Below are 20,403 nucleotides of genomic sequence, written 5' to 3'. Positions count from 1 at the left end.
TTGATGAATTAAAAGTAGCTAGTCATTATCATTCTCTGGGCCTAAATGAAGTTAATAAAATGAAAGATTAGGTGGAGAAGGGAGAAGGAAGACAGGGGAAATCGTGTCCCCTCTGAGATGCTACACAAGCCCAGGGCTTGAAATGAAGAACTGAGCACCCAAGACCCCCCTACAACTAGTTCCGTCACGCAACCTATATACTGAGGTTACCCAACATGCAACCCATCCACTGCTGCTGCTGCTAAGTTGCTTCAGTTGTGTCCGACTCTGTGCGACCCCATAGACAGCAGCCCTCCAGGCTCCCCCGGCCCTGGGATTCTCCAGCCAAGAACACTGGAGTGGGTTGCCATATCCTTCTCCAATGCATGAAAGTGAAAAGTGAAAGTGAAGTCGCTCAGTCGTGTCTGACTCTTCACGACCCCATGGACTGGAGCCTACCAGGCTCCTCTGTCCATGGGATTTTCCAGGCAAGAGTACTGGAGTGGGGTGCCATTGCCTTCTCCCAACCCATCCACTACCCGTGCCCAAATCTCCTGGGACTTTTGTGAACGCCACTTCTGAGGACTTACTCCAGATCTACAGATTCAGATTCTCTGGAAGATGATGCCCAGGAAATTGCATTTTAACAAACACCCCAGATGTTTCTGATTCATCCCAAGGTTTGGAAACAGCATTGGGTGCTCAGTAAAAATGCAAAGATCAAGATGATTCTGCATATTTATTTACTTTGTGGGGATACAATTTTCTGTAAGAATCTTGAAAATGTTTTAATGAATAATATATTTATCCCAGCAACTCTAAAGACCAGGCAGTCCCACTTTCAAAATGAGGGAATCAAGTCTTAAAATATATGTGACATGTCCACCCTTTACAATCAGGAATCAACTACTTGCACCTAGAGGAGACGGATAAACAGTTACCAATTCACCGATTAGTGCATTTTATACTGTAAATCTAATCCACTTGATTAACTTATGTTTGTATGCAATTCCTAGTTAGTTCTTTCTTGTGGGGGAATGGCATTTTTCTAAATTTATAACTTCAGTATGCTCCTTAGTTACAAATAGACTCCCTGACTCAACTACTAATTGCACGTTCAGGACACTCTTTTATTCTTCTGTACAACCCCCAGGAATGGTAAATTTTTTAGATAAATTACTTCCTTTTCTTCCTCCTTACCACTGATTAAAGGCAATCCACTAGCCAATTCTCTCACCTGCTATCCTACCATTTCAAATTTTGGAAATGGAAATGTAGATCGTCAAAGAAACCTAATTGTTGAACAGCTTCTTGTGATTAAGCAAATATCTCTAATCTTTCCTTAGTTTAGCAGTCTCTCTTCCTTTGTTTCTGGGGACTTGCCCCAAGCCTAAGGGGTCCCTGAAACTTGAGGGTCAAGTACCCAAGGCAACAATTCATTAGCCATGGGCTTTACTGGAGTCTTCCCAATTGGAGGAGCTCTGAGAGTCTCATCACCTTGGAAACACAACAGCAAGCTCCCTGAATATACACAGAATATAGATTTTTAAGCACCATAAGAAAATAGGATTTAGTTATCCCCAAATGTAAGAGTCATGATTCAAAAGTGTCACTGACTGGGAAGCATCTTTAGTCAGGAATAGCATCTTCAAGCTGACAAGTCACAAATATGTGTACTTTTGCTAACCAAACCGGTAGTTGAGGAAAAGCTCAAAAATATCCCATCTCTATCTTTAATTTTTCTCCTAAAAACGGAATGGCTTCCTCTGAAACTGGCAAGGCCACTGCCAATACAATTACCACTGGTGTGTATGGAACACTCAATTTACCTACGTCTTTAAATCCTGATTTTTGGAAATAGAAGTGCGGAAGATACACTCATAGAAGACATTTTGAACCTTAAAATGGAACTGCTTGTTTTGATGCAAATGGCTGGGGGGTGGGGGTGAGGGGCGGGGGGCGGTGAGGCGGTAAATTTCTCTCTGACTATCCTTTCTAGTATTACAAGTTGTCTAGTCTGGATCATTAGTATCAATATGTTGTTTGTTGAATGATTAGATGAATGATATCAGTTCTTAACTTATTCGAATGCAAAGGGCTCAACAACACTGATCAAATGACTCTTCTATTATTTCGTTCGCAATAAATTCAATCAAATTTACGGAGCGCCTAGGCGATGCTATGCCAGGAGCCTGAGATACAAAAATGAATGAAGCAAGGTGCTAGTTTATTAATGATTTCAAGATTTGAGAGGGCACAGCCTCGCTCCCCCTTCCACCGAAGCCTGCAAGGCTGTGGAACCAATCGTACTCTACATCTCCCAGCACCTGGGAACACTTTACTTCCATTCCAACTCACGAACCCAGCACCAGGGCTCTCCCGGAAAGAGCCAAACCTTTAAGTTCAACTCCGCACCGAGCTAACTCCGGAGTTCGTGGCTCACCGGGCGAGATTCCTTGCACCTGTCCGCCCGCCCGTCGGGGTGCGCCAGACCCCGCACCCGCTTACTTTGCCACTGTCGCTCACACCAAGGAGGTGGTCCCGTAGCACCTCCATGGGACAGGTCCAGGTGGAGTGGACGAACGTCCCTCGGAAGATGTGCGCCAGGGGCGGCATCCGGGCGGCACACATGTTAGCGGTGGAGCGCAGCGCGGAGTCCGCGGGCGGAGGAGGGCGCACCGGCCGAACGCGCGGCGAGGACTCCCTGTGGCTGCGAGCAGCTGCCGAGCCGGCACCCGCTCAGGCCTCGGCCTGCCCCCGCTTCCGCGCTATCGCCTGCCCCCTGCAGACCGCGCCCAGGGGCTGGCTTCCTGCCTCCTCGATGCCAATAGGATTTGTCTCCCGTGAGTTGGTTCCAGTCTTTCTCTCCTCCCCTGCTTTAGTTTTTGATACAGTTAACTCTTTGAGTTTCCAAAATCACCGCTCACATAGCGATTCTTTTAACCCTTGGTGGCTGTCGCCCATGCAGGGGGCCGGAGGTGAAGGGAGGAGCTGGAGGATTCAGGATTCCAGACCTGTAACTTTAACTGATTACTGCATCTGCTTTCTCCTCCGCCTTTAATTGGCACACCCAGAGTCACATCTACCTGCTTTCTTGCCCTTTTAACTCTTAGCTATTTTTGGCTCAACTCTGGGCCTATTCAACCACAAGGTCTTACCTGGCACAAGTTCAGTGCCAGGGTGACAGGTCTGTTACGGCTGCCTACCTGGAGAAGGGGATGGCTATCCACTCCAGTATTCTTAGGCTTCCCTGGTGGCTCAGATGGTAAAGAATCTGCCTACAGTGCTGGAGATCTGGGTTCAATTCTGGGTTGGAAAGATCCCTTGGAGAAGGAAATGGCTACTCCCTCCAGTATTCTTGCCTGAAGAATTCCATGGACAGAGGAACCTCGTGGGCTACAGTCCATGGGGTCACAAAGAGTCAGACACAACTTTCACTTTTCTTTCACCATACCAACCAGTTTCATTTTCATTTCTGTGGGTTGCAGAATTTGTCTTAACCTGATGTTCTGGAAGCATGTCCTACAGAATTGCTGGGCTCCCACCACTGGAGGTTAATCTTGACCCCAAAGTTCTTTTGTTCACCTGAGGCTAACGTTTTGGCCCTTGTGTCCACCCACAAACAACTCCAATTTTTCTCATACCTAAAATAAATGAATCTCTTTGATTTACTTCCAGTTGTACACTGGAATCAAGATTGCCAGGAGAAATATCAATAACCTCATATATGCAGATGACACCACCCTTGTGGCAGAAAATGAAGAGGAACTAAAAAGCCTCTTGATGAAAGTGAAAGAGGAGAGTGAAAAAGTTGTCTTAAAGCTCAACATTCAGAAAACTAAGATCATGGCACCTGGTCCCATCAGTTCATGGGAAATAGATGGGGAAATAGTGGAAACAGTGTCAGACTTTATTTTTGGGGGCTCCAAAATCACTACAGATGGTGATTGCAGCCATGAAATTAAAAGACGCTTACTCCTTGGAAGGAAAGTTATGACCAACCTAGACAGCATATTCAAAAGCAGAGACATTACTTTGCCAACAAATGTCTGTCTAGTCAAGGCTGTGGTTTTTCTAGTAGACATGTACGGATGTGAGAGTTGTACTGTGTGAGTTGCCGAAGAATTGATGCCTTTGAACTGTGGTGTTGGAGAAGACTCTTGAGAGTCCCTTGGGGACTGCAAGGAGATCCAACCAGTCAATTCTAAAGCAGATCAGTTCTGGGTGTTCATTGGAAGGAATTATGCTAAAGCTGAAACTCCAATACTTTGGCCACTTCATGAGAAGAGTTGACTCACTGGGAAAGATCCTGATGCTGGGAGGGATTGGGGGCAGGATGAGAAGGGGACGACAGAGGATGAGATAGCTGGATGGCATCACCAACTCGATGGACATGAGTTTGAATGAACTCCAGGAGTTGGTGATGGACAGGGAGGCCTGGCATGCTGAAATTCATGGGGACACAAAGAGTCGGACATGACTGAGCGACTGAACTCAACTGAACTGTACAGGGGGAAAAAATTAAGTACTCAAGCCAAGTTACCAGAAATGGCAGTGTGGCATGGCTTGGTGGAAAGAGTGCTGGATTAGGAATCAAGAGTTTATGGTCCATGCAAGTGGGCCTCAGCATCCTTATCATCCTTGTTTGTGAAAATGGAACTTGGACTGGGTAGTTGCTAAGACAGAGACTAGGTCAGCAGTCCTACCCTACAGCATGTGCACAAAGTCCTCTCTTAAGTTCCTCCAGAAAGAACAACTTGTTTCCACTCAGGACATTTGTACATGTGGATCCTTCTGCCCCTAATGCCTCCTGTGGATACTGACTGGCTCCTCGTAGTCACTAAGTCATGTATGACTCTTTTGCCACCCCATGGACTGTAACCCACCAGCCGCCTCTGTCCAGGGGATTTCCCAGGCAAGAACACTGGAGTGGGTTGTCATTTCTTTCTCCAGGGATCTTCCTGACCAAGGGATCAAACCCAAGTCTCCTGCATTAGCAGGTAAATTCTTTACCACTGAGCCACCAGGGAAGCCCCTTCTCATCACTGGTTTGCCTCATATGTCAGCTCTTTGGCGTAATCTACCTCCAACACCAAGCTAATAGCACAACCCTATCCCTCGCAGTTTCTATTGCATTAAACTATCTTGTTTCTGCTATTGCATTTATCATAGCTAATTTCATTTATTTTATGCTTTTTTATTTATTTCTGCTTCCCTTCCCCCAGTACACACACACAGATACACAGAGTAATAAAAGTGCCACAAAACCAGGTGTCTTATGCCTAGAACAGTGCCTGGTATTTCTTACATATTAAATGAATGAATGGTTTTTGGGGGAGCGGAGAAGTAACTTGACATAAACATCTATTTTGGCTCCTTCATAAAGTATCAGGGTTTCACATTGCCATGCATGAGTAGGCTTTCTCTGAATCTCTGCTTTTATGACCAAGGGATAGCTTATATAAATGATTGATCCCCTTCTCGATTCCTTCACCTCCTCCTTACCAAGGTGGAGGAGGACCAATTCATGAGGACTTTCTTTGCTTTAGCACTGAAAGTCTCACAATGCAGGAAACTGCCAGTCCCAGGCACACCAAGCTGAGTGATCATCCTGCCAAGAACTCAGATTAAGAAACCCTGAGATTAGGAAACTGAGAGCTCTGCCCTTGCCTCTGGGAGGCGTCAGCCCTTTCTCCCTGTTGCTTTCTTCTGATTATGCAGACCACAGTCCCTGCTTGCAGTCCCAACTGAAACATTCTCTTGATTTGAATACACACACACAAACCTTAGAAAGAAAAGAAAATGTCTCGCTGTTATTGTAAAAGTGGAATCAATTCAACATTTCTAAAAGATGTATTGGTTTCCTAAAATAAATACAACTAATTTATTATTTAATGAAAGTCACCTAAATTCCAACAATTGAGTCTAGTGAATTAGAATCCATTTACTTAGTAGAATATTATGAAGTTTTAAAAAACAATAGGGGATATATGCAACCCTGTGGGAATTACATGTAATAAAATGTCAAGTTTTTTTTTAATTAATTTATTTTAATTGGAGGCTAATTACTTTAAATACTGTAGTGGTTTTTACCACACATTGACATGAATCAGCCATGGGTGTATATGTGTTTCCCATCCTGAACCCCCCTTCCTACCTCCCTCCCCATACCATCCCTCAGGGTCATCCTATTGCACCAGCTCTGAACCCTGTCTCAGGCATCGAACCTAGACTGGCAATCTATTTCACATATGTTTCAATGCTATTCTCTCAGATCATCCCACCTTCGTCTTCTCCCACAGAGTTCAAAAGTCTGTTCTTTATATCTGTGTCTCTTTTGCTGTCTCGCATATAGGGTCATCGTTACCATCTTTCTAAATTCCATATATTCCATTAATATACTGTATTGGAGTTTTTCTTTCTGACTTACTTCACTCTGTATAATAGGCTCCAATTTCATCTACCTCATTAGAACTGATTCGAATGCATTCTATTTAATAGCTGAGTACTATTCCATTGTGTATATGTACCACAGCTTTCTTATCTATTCATCTGCTGATGGACATCTAGGTTGCTTCCATGTCCTGGCTATTATAAACAGTGCTGTGATGAACATTGGGGTTCAGTTCAGTTCAGTAGCTCAGTCATGTCCGACTTTTTGCAACATCATAAATCGCAGCACGCCAGGACTCCCTGTCCATCACCAACTCCCAGAGTTTACTCAAATTCATGTCCGTTGAGTCGGTGATGCCATCCAGCCATCTCATCCTCTGTCGCCCCCTTCTCTTCCTGCCCCCAATCCCTCCCAGCATCAGGGTCTTTTCCAATGAGTCAACTCTTCGCATGAGGTGGCCAAAGTATTGGAGTTTCAGCTTTAGCATCAGTCCTTCCAATGAACACCCAGGACTGATCTCCTTTAGAATGGACTGGTTGGATCTCCTTGCAGTCCCCAAGGGACTCTCAAGAGTCTTCTCCAACACCACAGTTCAAAAACATCAATTCTTCAGCAATCAGCTTTCTTCACAGTCCAACTCTCACATCCATACACGACTACTGGAAAAACCACAGCCTTGACTAGACAGACCTTTGTGGACAAAGTAATGTCTCTGCTTTTGAATATGCTATCTAGGTTGGTCATAACATTCCTTCCAAGGAGTAAGCGTCTTTTAATTTCATAGCTGCAGTCACCATCTGCAGTGATTTTGGAGCCCCCAAAAATAAAGTCTGACACTGTTTCCCCATCTATATCCCATGAGGTGATGGGACCAGATGTCGTGATCTTAGTTTTCTGAATGTTGAGCATCTGAATGTTGGTGTGAGATGGTACCTCACTGGGGTTTTGATTTGCATTTCTGTGATAATGAGTGATGTTGAGCATCTTTTCATGTGTTTGTTAGCCATCTGTATGTCTTCTTTGGAGAAACGTCTGTTTAGTTCTTTGGCCCATTTTTTGATTGGGTCATTTATTTTTCTGGAATTGAGCTGCATGAGCTGCTTGTATATTTTTGAGATTAATTCTGTTGCAGGAAGAGGGACCCCTTCCAGGGCCTGAAACTGTGCTCTTGTCTAACACTCAGAAATTAATTGTCTGAGAAGACACATGTGCTGAAAAAGCAAGAGATTTTATTGGGGAAAGACACCCGGGTGGAGAGCAGTAGGGTAAGGGAACCCAGGAAAACAGCTCTGCCACATGGCTCGCAGTCTAGGGTTTCATGGTGATGGGATTAGTTTCCAGGTTGTCTTTAGCCAATCATTTTGACTCAGAGTCCTTCCTGGTGGTGTGTGCCTTGTTCAGCCAAGATGGATGCCAGAGAGAAGGATTCTGGGAGGTGGTCAGACATGTGGTGTCTCCTTTTGACCTTTCCTGAGCTCTTCCAGTTGGTGGTAGCTTATTAGTTCTGTGTTCCTTACCAGGATCTCCTGTCATAAAACAACTCATGCAAATGGTTAATATGGTGCCTGGCCAGGGTGGGCGGTTTCAGTCAGTGTGCTTCCCCTAACAATTCTTTGTCAGTTGCTTCATTTGCTATTATTTCTCCCATTCTGAAAGCTCTCTTTTCACCTTGCTTATGCAAGGTGAAATTCGTTGTGCAAAAACTTTTAAGTTTAATTAGGTCCCATTTGTTTATTTTTGCTTTTATTACCAATACCCTGGGAGGTGGGTCACAGAGGATCCTGCTGTGATCTGTGTCAGAAAGTGTTTTGCCTATGTTTTCCTCTAGGAGTTTTATAGTTTCTGGTCTTACATTTAGATCTTTAATCCATTTTGAGTTTATTTTTGTGTATGGTGTTAGAAAATGTTCTAGTTTCGTTCTTTTACAAGTGGTTGACCAGTTTTCCCAGCACCACTTGTTAAAGAGATTGTCTTTTCTCCATTGTATATTCTTGCCTCAAGTTTTTTTAATGGCATTTATGCTATGGTTCAGAGAAGGCAATGGCAACCCACTACATTACTCTTGACTGGAAAATCCCATGGGCGGAGGAGCCTGGTAGCCTGCAGTCCATGGGGTCACAAAGAGTTGGACACGTATCAGCGACTTCACTTTCACGTTTCACTTTCATGCATTGGAGAAGGAAATGGCAACCCATTCCAATGTCCTTGCCTGGAGAATCCCAGGCATGGGGAGCCTGGTAGGCTGCCGCCTATGGGGTCACACAGAGTTGGATATGACTGAAGCAACTTAGCAGCAGCAGCAGCATGCTATGGTTAAAATCAGGAAATGCCTAGGACATAATGGCTAGAATTAAAAAGGTGTGCCAAACAATGGCAGTCATTCTACTGAGGTAATGGAATTAGTAGGAAATAGGGTTTCATTGTTACACATGGTTGATAGAATGACTAATCACTATGTAGCTTTGAATAAAGTTAATCTTCTTAAGAAATCAGATTGATTATATTCTTTGCAGCCAAAGATGGAGAAGCTCTATACAGTCAGCAAAAACAAGACCAGGAGCTAACTGTGGCTTGGCTCAGATCATGAACTCCTTATTACCAAATTCAGACTAAAATTGAAGAAAGTAGGGAAGACTATTAGACCATTCAGGTATGACCTAAATCAAATCCCTTATGATTATACAGTGGAAGTGAGAAATAGATTTAAGGGACTAGATCTGATAGACAGAGTGCCTGATGAACTATGGATGGAGGTTCATGACATTGTACAGGAGACAGGGATCGAGACCATCCCCAGGAAAAAGAGATGCAAAAAAGCAAAATGGCTGTCTGAGGAGGCCTTACAAATAGCTGTGAGAATACGAGAAGCAAAAAGCAAAGGAGAAAAGGAAAGATATAAGCATGTGAATGCAGAGTTCCAAAGAATAGCAAGGAGAGATAAGAAAGCCTTCCTCAGCGATCAGTGCAAAGAAATAGAGGAAAACAACAGAATGGGAAAGACTAGAGATCGCTTCAAGAAAATTAGAGACACCAAGGGAATATTTCATGCAAAGATGGGCTCCATAAAGGACAGAAATGGTATGGACCTAACAGAAGCAGAAGATATTAAGAAGAGGTGGCAAGAATACACAAAAGAACTGTACAAAAAAGATCTTCATGACCAAGATAATCACAATGGTGTGATCACTCACCTAGAGCCAGACATCCTGGAATGTGAAGTCAAGTGGGCCTTAGAAAGCATCACTATGAACAAAGCTAGTGGAGGTGATGGAATTCCAGTTGAGCTATTTCAGATCCTGAAAGATGATGCTGTGAAAGTGCTGCACTGAAAATGCCAGCAAATTTGGAAAACTCAGCACTGGCCAGAGAACTGGAAAAGGTCAGTTTTCATTCCAATCCCAAAGAAAGGCAATGCCAAAGAATGCTCAAACTACCGCATAATTGCACTCATCTCACACGCTAGTAAGGTAATGCTCAAAATTCTCCAAGCCAGGCTTCAGCAATACGTGAACCATGATCTTCCAGATGTTCAAGCTGGCTTTAGAAAAGGTAGAGGAACCAGAGATCAAACTGCCAACATCCACTGGATCATTGAAAAAGAGAGTTCCAGAAAAACCTCTACTTCTGCTTTATTGACTATGCCAAAGCCTTTGACTGTGTGGATCACAATAAACTGTGGAAAATTCTGAAAGAGATGAGCATACCAGATCACCTGACCTGCCTCTTGAGAAACCTATATGCAGGTCAGGAAGCAACAGTTAGAACTGGACATGGAACAACAGACTGGTTCCAAATAGGAAAAGGAGTACGTCAAGGCTATATATTGTCACCCTGCTTATTTAACTTATATGCAGTGTACATCATGAGAAACTCTGGGCCGGAAGAAGCACAAGCTGGAATCACGATTGCCAGGAGAAATATAAATAACCTCAGATATGCAGATGACACCACCCTTATGGCAGAAAGTGAAGAGGAACTAAAAAACCTCTTGATAAAAGTGAAAGTGGAGAGTGAAAAAGTTGGTTTAAAGCTCAACATTCAGAAAACGAAGATCATGGCATCTGGTCCCATCATTTCATGGCAAATAGATGGGGAAACAGTGGATACAGTGTCAGACTTTATTTTGGGGGCTCAAAACTCACTGCAGATGGTGATTGCAGCCATGAAATTAAAAGACGCTTACTCCTTGGAAGGAAAGTTATGACCAACCTAGATAGCATATTCAAAAGCAGACATTACTTTGCCAACAAAGGTTCGTCTAGTCAAGGCTATGGTTTTTCCTGTGGTCATGTATGGATGTGAGAGTTGGACTGTGAACAAAGCTGAGCGCCGAAGAATTGATGCTTTTGAACTGTGGTGTTGGAGAAGACTCTGGAGAGTCCTTTGGGTGGCAAGGTGATCCAACCAGTCCATCCTAAAGGAGATCAGTCCTGAATGTTCATTGGAAGTACTGATGTTGAAGCTGAAACTCCAATACTTTGGCCACCTCATGCGAAGAGTTGACTCACTGGAAAAGACCCTGATGCTGGGAAGGACTGGGGGCAGGACGAGGAGGGGATGACAGAGGATGAGATGGCTGCATGGCATCTTTGACTCAATGGACTCAATGAGTTTGAGTAAACTCTGGGAGTTGGTGATGTACAGAGAGGCCTGGCATACTGTGATTCATGGGGTTACAAAAAGTCGGACATGACTGAGTGACTGAACTTAACTGAACTGAGTCTTCTTAAACAGAAGATATGGCCATAGGCCACCAGGTGACATGGCATTAGCACTTCTCAGGTAAGTGTTAGTTTTTCCAAGCAGGCACAATTTCACCTCCTTGCAGCCACAATATAGGCACCTCACTCAGGATCCAGCACCTTCAGCTCAGCCACACATCAGGAAATCTTGGCTTCCCAACTATTGCCTGTTCTCCACCCTCAGATGTGGAGACCCTTTTAAATTGCTAGTCCTCTTGCAATTTTGACGCCCATTCTGTTATGTCTAGGGAAATGTTCTCAAGGCTACTGATGTTTGGAAGAAGCAAGGAATACAGAGCTTTTATATTCACCTTTGAAACACAGCCCAAGTACACTGCAAGCCAGCCACTTGTTTAATATAATTATTCTGCCCAGGGCTAAGAATGCAACAAATGCTTATTATGCCTCTGAAGTTTCAAGGAAATAGCACTTTCTATTATTAAGCTCTTTCTGTAGCCCATGTTCAATATTCATGCAATATTAGAACTGAAAGAGCATTAGAGGTTATCATTCATTGTGCATTTCACTGCTGTTTTCTAGGATCACTGTCAGTCAACCCTCACCAGCTTAATTCATCAAAAGGAAATCCAGCAGTGGTATGCACTTTCAGGGCCCTACCCCCACATATCACTTTCTTCCTTCTGGGGAAAACAGACTCTCTATGGCGTGGATGCTTCCTGAAGCCCTGGATGCTTCTTCAGGCTCTTCTCCTTCCGGTTTGCCACATACAATATATCTGCTGTGCTCACGATCTCTTTGCCTGCAGTGCCCTGATACCACTCTACACTGTGCCTACTTTATTTTACTGCCCACTCTTTCCTAGCTAAATCCCTGGCTAAATACTTCAGCTTAATTGCTCACTCCCACCCCCTTCCAGGAAATCTTTACACCTCCTGTCTTTCTCAGGTGTTAAATGCTCCTCCTCTGAGTTTGTGGGGGTGCTCTAAGTATTCCTTTATCAGTCTGTCTCCCTGAGAAGACTGCTGTTTTCCTTATGAACCACATTTTCTTCCTTCCCGTATCCCCTTAACACAGTGTCTGACCAATAGGAGCTACTCAATAGACATGAAAGTTGGATTTCAAATGATGACTCTATTGCCTAATTTTAGTGCTAAAAAATGAAGGGCTAATGACGTCCCTGGTGGTCCAGCAGTTAAGACTTCCCTTCCCAAATCAAGGAGTGCCAGTTTGATCCCTTGTCAGGGACCTAAGATCCCACATGCCTCCTGGCCAAAAAACCAAAACAGAAAACAGAAACAATATTGTAACAAATTCAATAAGGACTTTAAAAAATGTTCCACATTCAAAAAAAAAAATCTAAAAAAAAAAAAAAAAAAAGACAGTATAGTGGGTATGTGCTGAGTGAGTGAGTGAAGTTGCTCAGTTGCATCCAACTCTGCAACCCCGTGGACTGTAGCCCACCAGGCTCCTCCGTCCATGGGATTCTCCAGGCAAGAATACTGGAGTGGGTTGCCATTTCCTTCTCCAGTGAAAAGTGAAAGTGAAGTCGCTCAGTCGTGTTTGACTCTTCACGACCCCATGGACTGCAGCCTACCAGACTCCTCCATCCATGGGATTTTCCAGGCAAGAGTACTGGAGTGGGCTGCCATCGCCTTGTGCTAATAGTGAGCAATTCATAGACTGGAACTTAAAAGTGAGCTTTATTTCATTTATTTAGTTTTCCAACATTTTATTGTGAAATTTTTCAAATGTATAGAAAAGACAAAAAGCTTCATTTCTTAAGATCACATTTCTCCTACTTCAGATGCAGCCAAGTGTTCTCAAACTCACTAACAACTGGATGGGACCAGTATGACTGAAACTCTAATTGTGTGAAGAAAAGAACAGGAACATAGTATAATCAGTTATGAAATTTTGATCATCTTCTCAGTCTAACTATACTGGTAGCTGGTCATTCTTGCTAGATGGAACTTGACTGTTTTAAAAAGCTTTCTCTTTTACTATCTCATTCGAACCTCACAACAGCCCTATGAAGTAGGAAGAGAATGTATTTTAACAATTTCAGAGATGAGGAAACCAAGGTTCAGTGTGGTTGGCTTGACTATCCAGTTAGTATAGAATACAACTCGGTTTCAACTCATAATTCTCACTCATTGTCTCATTAGACTAGAGTGAAGAATTTTCCATTCAGTTTTGCCATGGCTCACTTGGTCACTGCACTGCGGGCTGTCATCTACAACTTTCGCTTTGTACATGGTTTTTCAACAGTTGCCAGTGACATACAGATCTACTCTGAAGAAAAACCAAAGGAGAAATAATGGACCTCCAGGAGAAGAACAATCCAATCTCTATCAGTTAGTAAAATGATTTAGAGAGAATAATTCACACTTTGAAGAGGCACAGGGAGTGAAGGGCAGGCAGGTTAAATGAAAAGCCACTTTCCTCTCCTATCTGGGAGAGAAGTTGTCATTGCACAGTGAAATAAATGCCTGCCTATTTTATTTATTCTTTTTGTGTAGCTAAATCTATCAGTTTCCATGGTGCCCCCTATTCACCATGGAAACTCTGACAAGCTCGTTATGCTTTAGGAAAAAAAACACATACACCGAAAATCTGAGATGGGATAAATACACTTCTTTTAAAACTGTGTTCTTCTGAGTAGGAAGCCTTGATGGATAGCAAATCATAATGATCTCGATTTTTCCACTTCTTAAGTGGGAATAGAGTTTTGCATACCCATCAAAGGAGAACCTTTGATCCCCCAAAATCTGTGTGGCAGTAGTTATGTGTATGAATACTTCACTTCTGAATTTACTGGCAGCAGAGACATGACTCAGTCCTCATTTAGCTGATTTTTATGAGAATATGGTACTAGTCCCTATATAATTTCTTTTTTGTTCAGAAATTTATATTATGATAGGCACCCTGCTAGCCTCTGTGGACATGACAATGCATGAAACAGACATTGTCTTGTCGATATGCAACTTACACTAATCTTTTTCTCCATCACCTCTAGGAGTAGGAATTAACTGTGTTCATAGTGTTACCATAATATTTCCTTAGTGTGATTGACAAATTACATATTGTCTTATATCAGTTCAGTTCAGTTCAGTTCTGTTCAGTCACTCAGTCGTGTCCGGCTCTTTGCAACCCCTTGAGTTACAGCACGCCAGGCCTCCCTGTCTATCACCAACTCCCAGAGTTCACTCAGACTCACATCCATCGAGTCAGTGTTACTGCATATCTAATTGTAAATGATACAAATATGATAAAAATGCACCTAAGAGTAAAACTGAAGTGATATATATTGATAGCAATGAAGAGGTATATGATTTCTTTAACATTATTTGTTTTAAAGAAGCCTTTTTTTTTTTGGCTGGGCTACATGGCTTGCAGGATCGTAGTCCCTCCGGCATGGATTGAACTCAGGGCCTGGCAGTGAAAGCACCAAGTCCTAACCACTGGACGACCAGGAAATTCCCATAAAGAGGTCTATATTTTTAAGTAGCTACTTTATTACTTTTGTAAAATTTATATATGTTCATTTTTCAAGATTTGAATATTTTTAAAAATACTCATATCTCATCACCCAAATATATCACAGTCATCAGCACTCTTGAGGTTTTCTTAGAAAAGTTCCAGTGTAGAAAAGACAAAAATAATAGAAGAAGTTTATAGAAAGGAAAACTAAGCTAGAGAAAAGCTACCTCTACTTTGTAGAACAGAAATTGAATTTGGAGAAATTTGGGAAAAGGCATCTATTTTACCTGAATTTTAGTTAAGAAAGGAAAACTACAAAACAAGAGGACTGCATTTCTACTTCAACCAGGTTTTATGCCAGGCTGGTGCAAGAAGATATTTTTCCTGGCAGGAAAGCTTTCAGTACCATGTAAGCAGTCATCTCCATCACCTGCTCGTGCTGCTAATCCTTAGAATAACATAGCACCTTAGCAGAGATCAGCCGATGCCCCTTTCCCACCAGTTCAAAGCAAATACTATTGACCTGATGTTACTTTGTCTCCATTTCTACCCTAATGTAGATGATACTACTCTACGTTTACTACCAAAGGATAAACACTAAATATTGGGGTGGCCAAAAAGTTCAACTGGGTTTCCTCGTAACAGCTTATAGAAAAACCGGAGCAAACTTTTTGGCCATCCCAATAAAATCAAATTTTATAGGCTCAGGTTCCAGCTCCACCACTAGTCAGTGCTGCCTTAGGAAAAGTATTCCACCTCTTTGGCCTTGGTTTCTTCATCTGTAAGATGTAAGGTTATGTATTGTCACTGGTCTCATACTTCTTTACTCTCAATGATTCATTTTCATATCTCTCCTGCTAAAATATTTTGTTTTAAAATTTTTTACCTATCAAGAATACTAGATAGATGCTTGATATGAATTTTTATTGAATAAATTATTTCCTTGTTTTTCATTAAAGACCAAATTAACTACTAATCAAAGCTGCTGATCAATATAAACTGTCTAGCATCAGTATGTTGAGTTAACATAATTCAAAACTAAAGCAGATCTAACATTTCATTTAGCCCATGCAATCTATCTCAAGTTGGACAAATTCTGTTAGGCTTTGTGAAATGTTAGTAACAGCTTAAGGAACATGCTTTTGAACTTGTTGATTAATCCTCCTTAGTATCCTGGCACTCTCAGTTGATAAATATCAAACTAATACATAAATAGCTTATAGAACTCAATAGCACAAAAATCAAGCAATTTTGTCCAAAAATAGGCAGAAGACTTAAATAGAAATTTCTCCAAAGGAGACATACAGATGGCCAAGAGGCACTTGAAGAGATGCTCAACATCACTAATAATTAGATAAATGCAAATTAAAACTACAGTGAGGTACTACCCACACCAGTCAGAATGGCCATTGCTGAAAATCTACAAATAACAAATGTTGGAGAGGATGTGGAGAAAAGGGAACCCTCCTACACCACTGGTGGGAATGAAAGTTGGTGCAGCCACTGTGGAAAACAGTATGGAGGTTCCTCAGAAAGCTAAAAAAGAGGGTTACCATATGATCCAGCTATCTGACTCCTGGGCATATATCTGGAAAAAACCATAATTTGAAAAGATTCCTGCACACCTATGTTCAGAGCACCACTGTTCACAATAACCAAGACAAGGAAAGAATGTAAATGTCCATCAATAGATGAATGGATAAAGAAGCCATGGTACATATATACAATGGAACACTACTCAGTCATAAAAAAGAAGAAAATAATACCATTTGCAGCAACATGAATGTAAATAGAGATTATCATAGTAAGTAAAAAAGATAAAGTCAAAAAGATAAAGAAAAATACCATATGATATCACTTATATGAATCTAAAATACAACAAATGAACCTATCTATTAAAGAGAAATAGAATCAGACATTAAAAAAAAAAAAAAAGAATCACAGACATAGAGAACAGCCTGATGGTTGCCAAGGGGAAGAGCACTGGTTGGGTCGCAGATGTAAGCTTTTATATATAGAATGGATAAATGACAAGATCATACTATATAGCACTGAGAACTATTGATACATTCAATATCCTCTGATAAACCATTATGGAAAATAATAGTTTTTAAAAAGAACGTGTAGAAGTATATATATAACTGAATCACTTTGCTATACAGCAGTAATTAATACAACATTGCAAATCAATCATACCTCAACAAATAAATAAAAATTTTATAAAAAACTAGGAGAGGGAATCATTGACATAACTGTACACATTTTGGGGAATTATTTGTTAATTTTTATGCCTTGAACTAAACAGTTTATTTTATATATATTCATTATGCCACATCAATGACTGAGACCAAGAGGATTAAGTGAATATTATTTAGGTGTTAATTCTGAAGATCACAGAAAAAAGTTGGTTTTCCTCAAGAATATCAATGAACAGCTCAAGTGGCTTGAGCATGGTTTTGAAGTTAGGAAAATGCTGGTCCCAGGTAATGATATGCTAGTCAATATACAATAACAGCTGGTGCATGCCTATAGAGCCCATGATTCTAGAAGCCATGTAACATTTGGACTCTACCCTAGGAGAAAACGAAATATTACCATACCATCCTTAGAGCCCCTTTAGATATGGACATCAAATGCTAACTGAAACTCAAGTTAAATGATAAAATAATGATTTTTTTAAAAGGAGAAAAAAATTCTAAAGAAGTCTTATAGTGGTATTTGAGTGTATAAAGTTAAACGTCAAAAATTCCTCTGCATATTTCTAAAGGGACAATTTTTAATATTACATATAAATGAAAGAACTGACCATTTATGGTCTATATGAAATGCAAAAGTCCATTCATTATATCTATAACAAAAATCTAGCCCTAATGAGAGAAAAACTTTTTAAATATCTAAGAGAAGCAATTCTTCTACTTGCTTTTATAAGTTTGGTTTGTGTTTTCAGAATTTTTTGTGCAATGGAATATAATAGGGACTCAGTAAATATTAGATGAATTAATGTTTTATTATATATACTAAAACCCCAATTCAGGCTTCCTCATCATCCCCTCCCCCTACCCTCCACCCAAGCATTCAAATTGTCATAGTGTATATAATACTATAATATGCCAAGAAAAGAAGAAAATGTAACTTGCATTTAGGTCATGTATGTATATGAGAGTTGGACTATAAAGAAAGCTGAGAGCAGAAGAATGGATGCTTTTGAACTGTGGTGTTGGAGAAGACTCTTGAGAGTCCCTTGGACTGCAAGGAGATCCAACCAGTCCATCCTAAAGGAGATCAGTCCTGGGTGTTCATTGGAAGGACTGATGTTGAAGCTGAAACTCTAATACTTTGGCCACCTGATGTGAAGAGCTGACTCATTGGAAAAGACCCTGATGCTGGAAAAGATTGAGGGCAGGAGGAAAAGGGGACAACAGAGGATGATATGGTTGGATGGCATCACCAACTCAATGGACATGAGTTTGGATAGGCTCCAGGAGTTGGTGATGTACAGGGAGGCCTGGCATGCTGCAGCTCATGGGGTTGCCAAGAGTTGGACACAACTGAGTGACTGAACTGAACTAACTGAACTGAAGTAAAGACTATGAGTTGAAAGTGGCAGAAAATTAGTTCAAATTTTTAAGCCAGAGAGTATATTGTCTAACATAACCAAAAACATAATTTCACTGGCTTCTGGCAGAACTTGGTTGCAGGTTCAATGTTCACAGCACCCAGTTCTTTCTCTCCCTCTCCCTCCTTTCTGCACAACCCCCTCAACCTTCCATACCTCCTTCACACAGACTCAGTTCTCTGGCATCTCTTTCCTTATGGCTACAAGATGGCAACAACAGCTCTATACTTCATACTGTCTTAAATTCAAGTTATGGGGAACCCAAGCAACCTTCCAAACAACAACTCTGCACCTTATTTGCCCCCGTTGGACCAATGTCGAGTCCCACAGCAATCACGATAAAAGTCAATGTGAGATGTTACGCCTTGAACAACTTAGGGTTGCTTGGAGGCACACCCACAAGTATTAAAAATCTGTGTATACACCAAGGAAACCAGAATTGAAAAAGACACATGTACCCCAATGTTCATCGCAGCACAGTTTACAATAGATAGGACATGGAAACAACCTAGATGTCCGTCGGCAGACGAATGGATAAGAAAGCTGTGATACATATACACAATGGAGTATTACTCAGCTATTAAAAATAATACATTTGAATCAGTTCTAATGAGGTGGATGAAACTGGAGCTTATTATACAGAGTGAAGTAAGTCAGAAAGAAAAACACCAATACAGTATACTAACGCATATATATGGAATTTAGAAAGATGGCAACAATGACCCTGTATGAGAGACAGCAAAAGAGACACAGATGTAAAGAACAGACTTTTGGACTCTGTGGGAGAAGGTGAAGATGGGATGATTTGAGAGGATAGCATTGAAACATGTATATTATCATATGTGAAACAGATTGCCAGTTCAGGTTCGATGCATGAGACAGGGTGCTCAGGGCTGGTGCACTGGGATGACCCTGAGGGATGGGATGGGGAGGGAGGTGGGAGAGGGGTTCAGGATGGGGAACACATGTATACCCATGGCTGATTCATGTGAAGGTATGGCAAAAACCACTACAATATTGTAAGTAATTAGCCTCCAATTAAAATAAATAAATAAAATAAATAAAAATCTGTATATAACTTTTGACTCCCCCAAAAGTTAACTACTAATAGACTACTGTTGGCTGGAAGCATTACTGATAACATAAACACTCAGTTAACACCTATTTCATATGTTAATGCATTATATACTTTATTCCTACAATAAAGTAAGCTAATAAAAAAAAAGTTAATAAAAAGTTAATAAAAAGTAAGTTAATAAAAAAAAAAAACTTAATGGATGATATTTCAAATTTTTAGAGAGACTATAGCTAAGAACATAGCTTGAGAGAGATTTTTATCTGGTGCAATCTCCCTGCAGTGTGTGTGACAACTTAACCTGGCTATTGAAAAAGAGTGCCATGCCCAACACCACTGCCAGGACCTTTCCTTCACCTAATAGCAGAAGTTTCTCTCATCAATTGGAATCTCCAAGCCCCACAAAATGATATTGTTTTTGGAACAATAGGACTGTAGAATCTTTCATCATTTAACTTGGTGGAGGCAGGGCTGGAGGGGGAATATAAATCAGTAAGCCTTTGAGTTAGGGGCCAGGAAATACAGCTTTAGATCCATTTTTAATGATTCATTTCCTTTTTGGTCATATAACTGCACAACAGGAGATGAAAGGGGAAAATAGAAAATTTGACTTTTAGGTGCCAATAGTACATTGCACTACACTGATCGAAGAAGTTATCCAAAGTACTGTATAACATCTTGTTTATTATTTAATGTTTTCTAAAAGTGAAAAATGTTAGTGGTTTTCCAAACAGCCAAATAAAAATAATTCTTTGTAAATAAAAACACTGTTAATAAAAAAAATAATAATAATAAAGTAAGCTAAAAAAAGAAAATGTTATTAAGAAAATTATAAGGAAGAGAAACTATATTTACAGTACTGTACTATATCAATACCATAAGTTTGAATCATGTTTATAAGATGAATCATCTATCAGTACCTGTATAAAAATTATCTTGTGATATAAAATACTTTAGATGTTATTATTGATACTAGATATCAAAAAAGAAAAGATAACATGAAAAAGAAGTTCATATTCATCTACAGGTATAACAATTCATGCACTGATAATGAAGCAGTAATATGATTGCTTTATGGTAATCAATACAATTGCTTCACATATTAATTATATAGCTTAGCCTATATACTAATGAATGAATCATTTATGTTGTGGCA

General features: G+C 40.8%; 1 protein-coding gene across 4 annotated transcripts in view; it reads right to left on the bottom strand.

Moving 5' to 3' along the window:
- GDA (guanine deaminase) overlaps window positions 1–20,403 on the bottom strand; it is a 249,691-nt gene that overhangs the window by 124,575 nt on the left and 104,713 nt on the right. For 3 of the 4 annotated variants that reach the window (XM_086415515.1, XM_086415520.1, XM_086415521.1), the window contains exon 1: window positions 2,488–2,727. The exons of the other annotated variant lie outside the window; for it this stretch is intronic. In XM_086415515.1, the coding sequence (XP_086271641.1) occupies window positions 2,488–2,610 (123 nt within the window). In that variant the 5' untranslated portion in view covers window positions 2,611–2,727. Of the gene's footprint in view, window positions 1–2,487; window positions 2,728–20,403 lie in introns of those variants that run through there. 4 annotated transcript variants of the gene reach the window in all.

This window comes from Bos grunniens, chromosome 8 (assembly GCF_055505025.1).
Source record: "Bos grunniens cultivar Pamir isolate PY7600 chromosome 8, Bosgru_T2T1.0, whole genome shotgun sequence".
Taxonomy (NCBI): Eukaryota; Metazoa; Chordata; class Mammalia; order Artiodactyla; family Bovidae; genus Bos; species Bos grunniens.
This window is presented reverse-complemented; position numbering and strand designations above follow the sequence as displayed.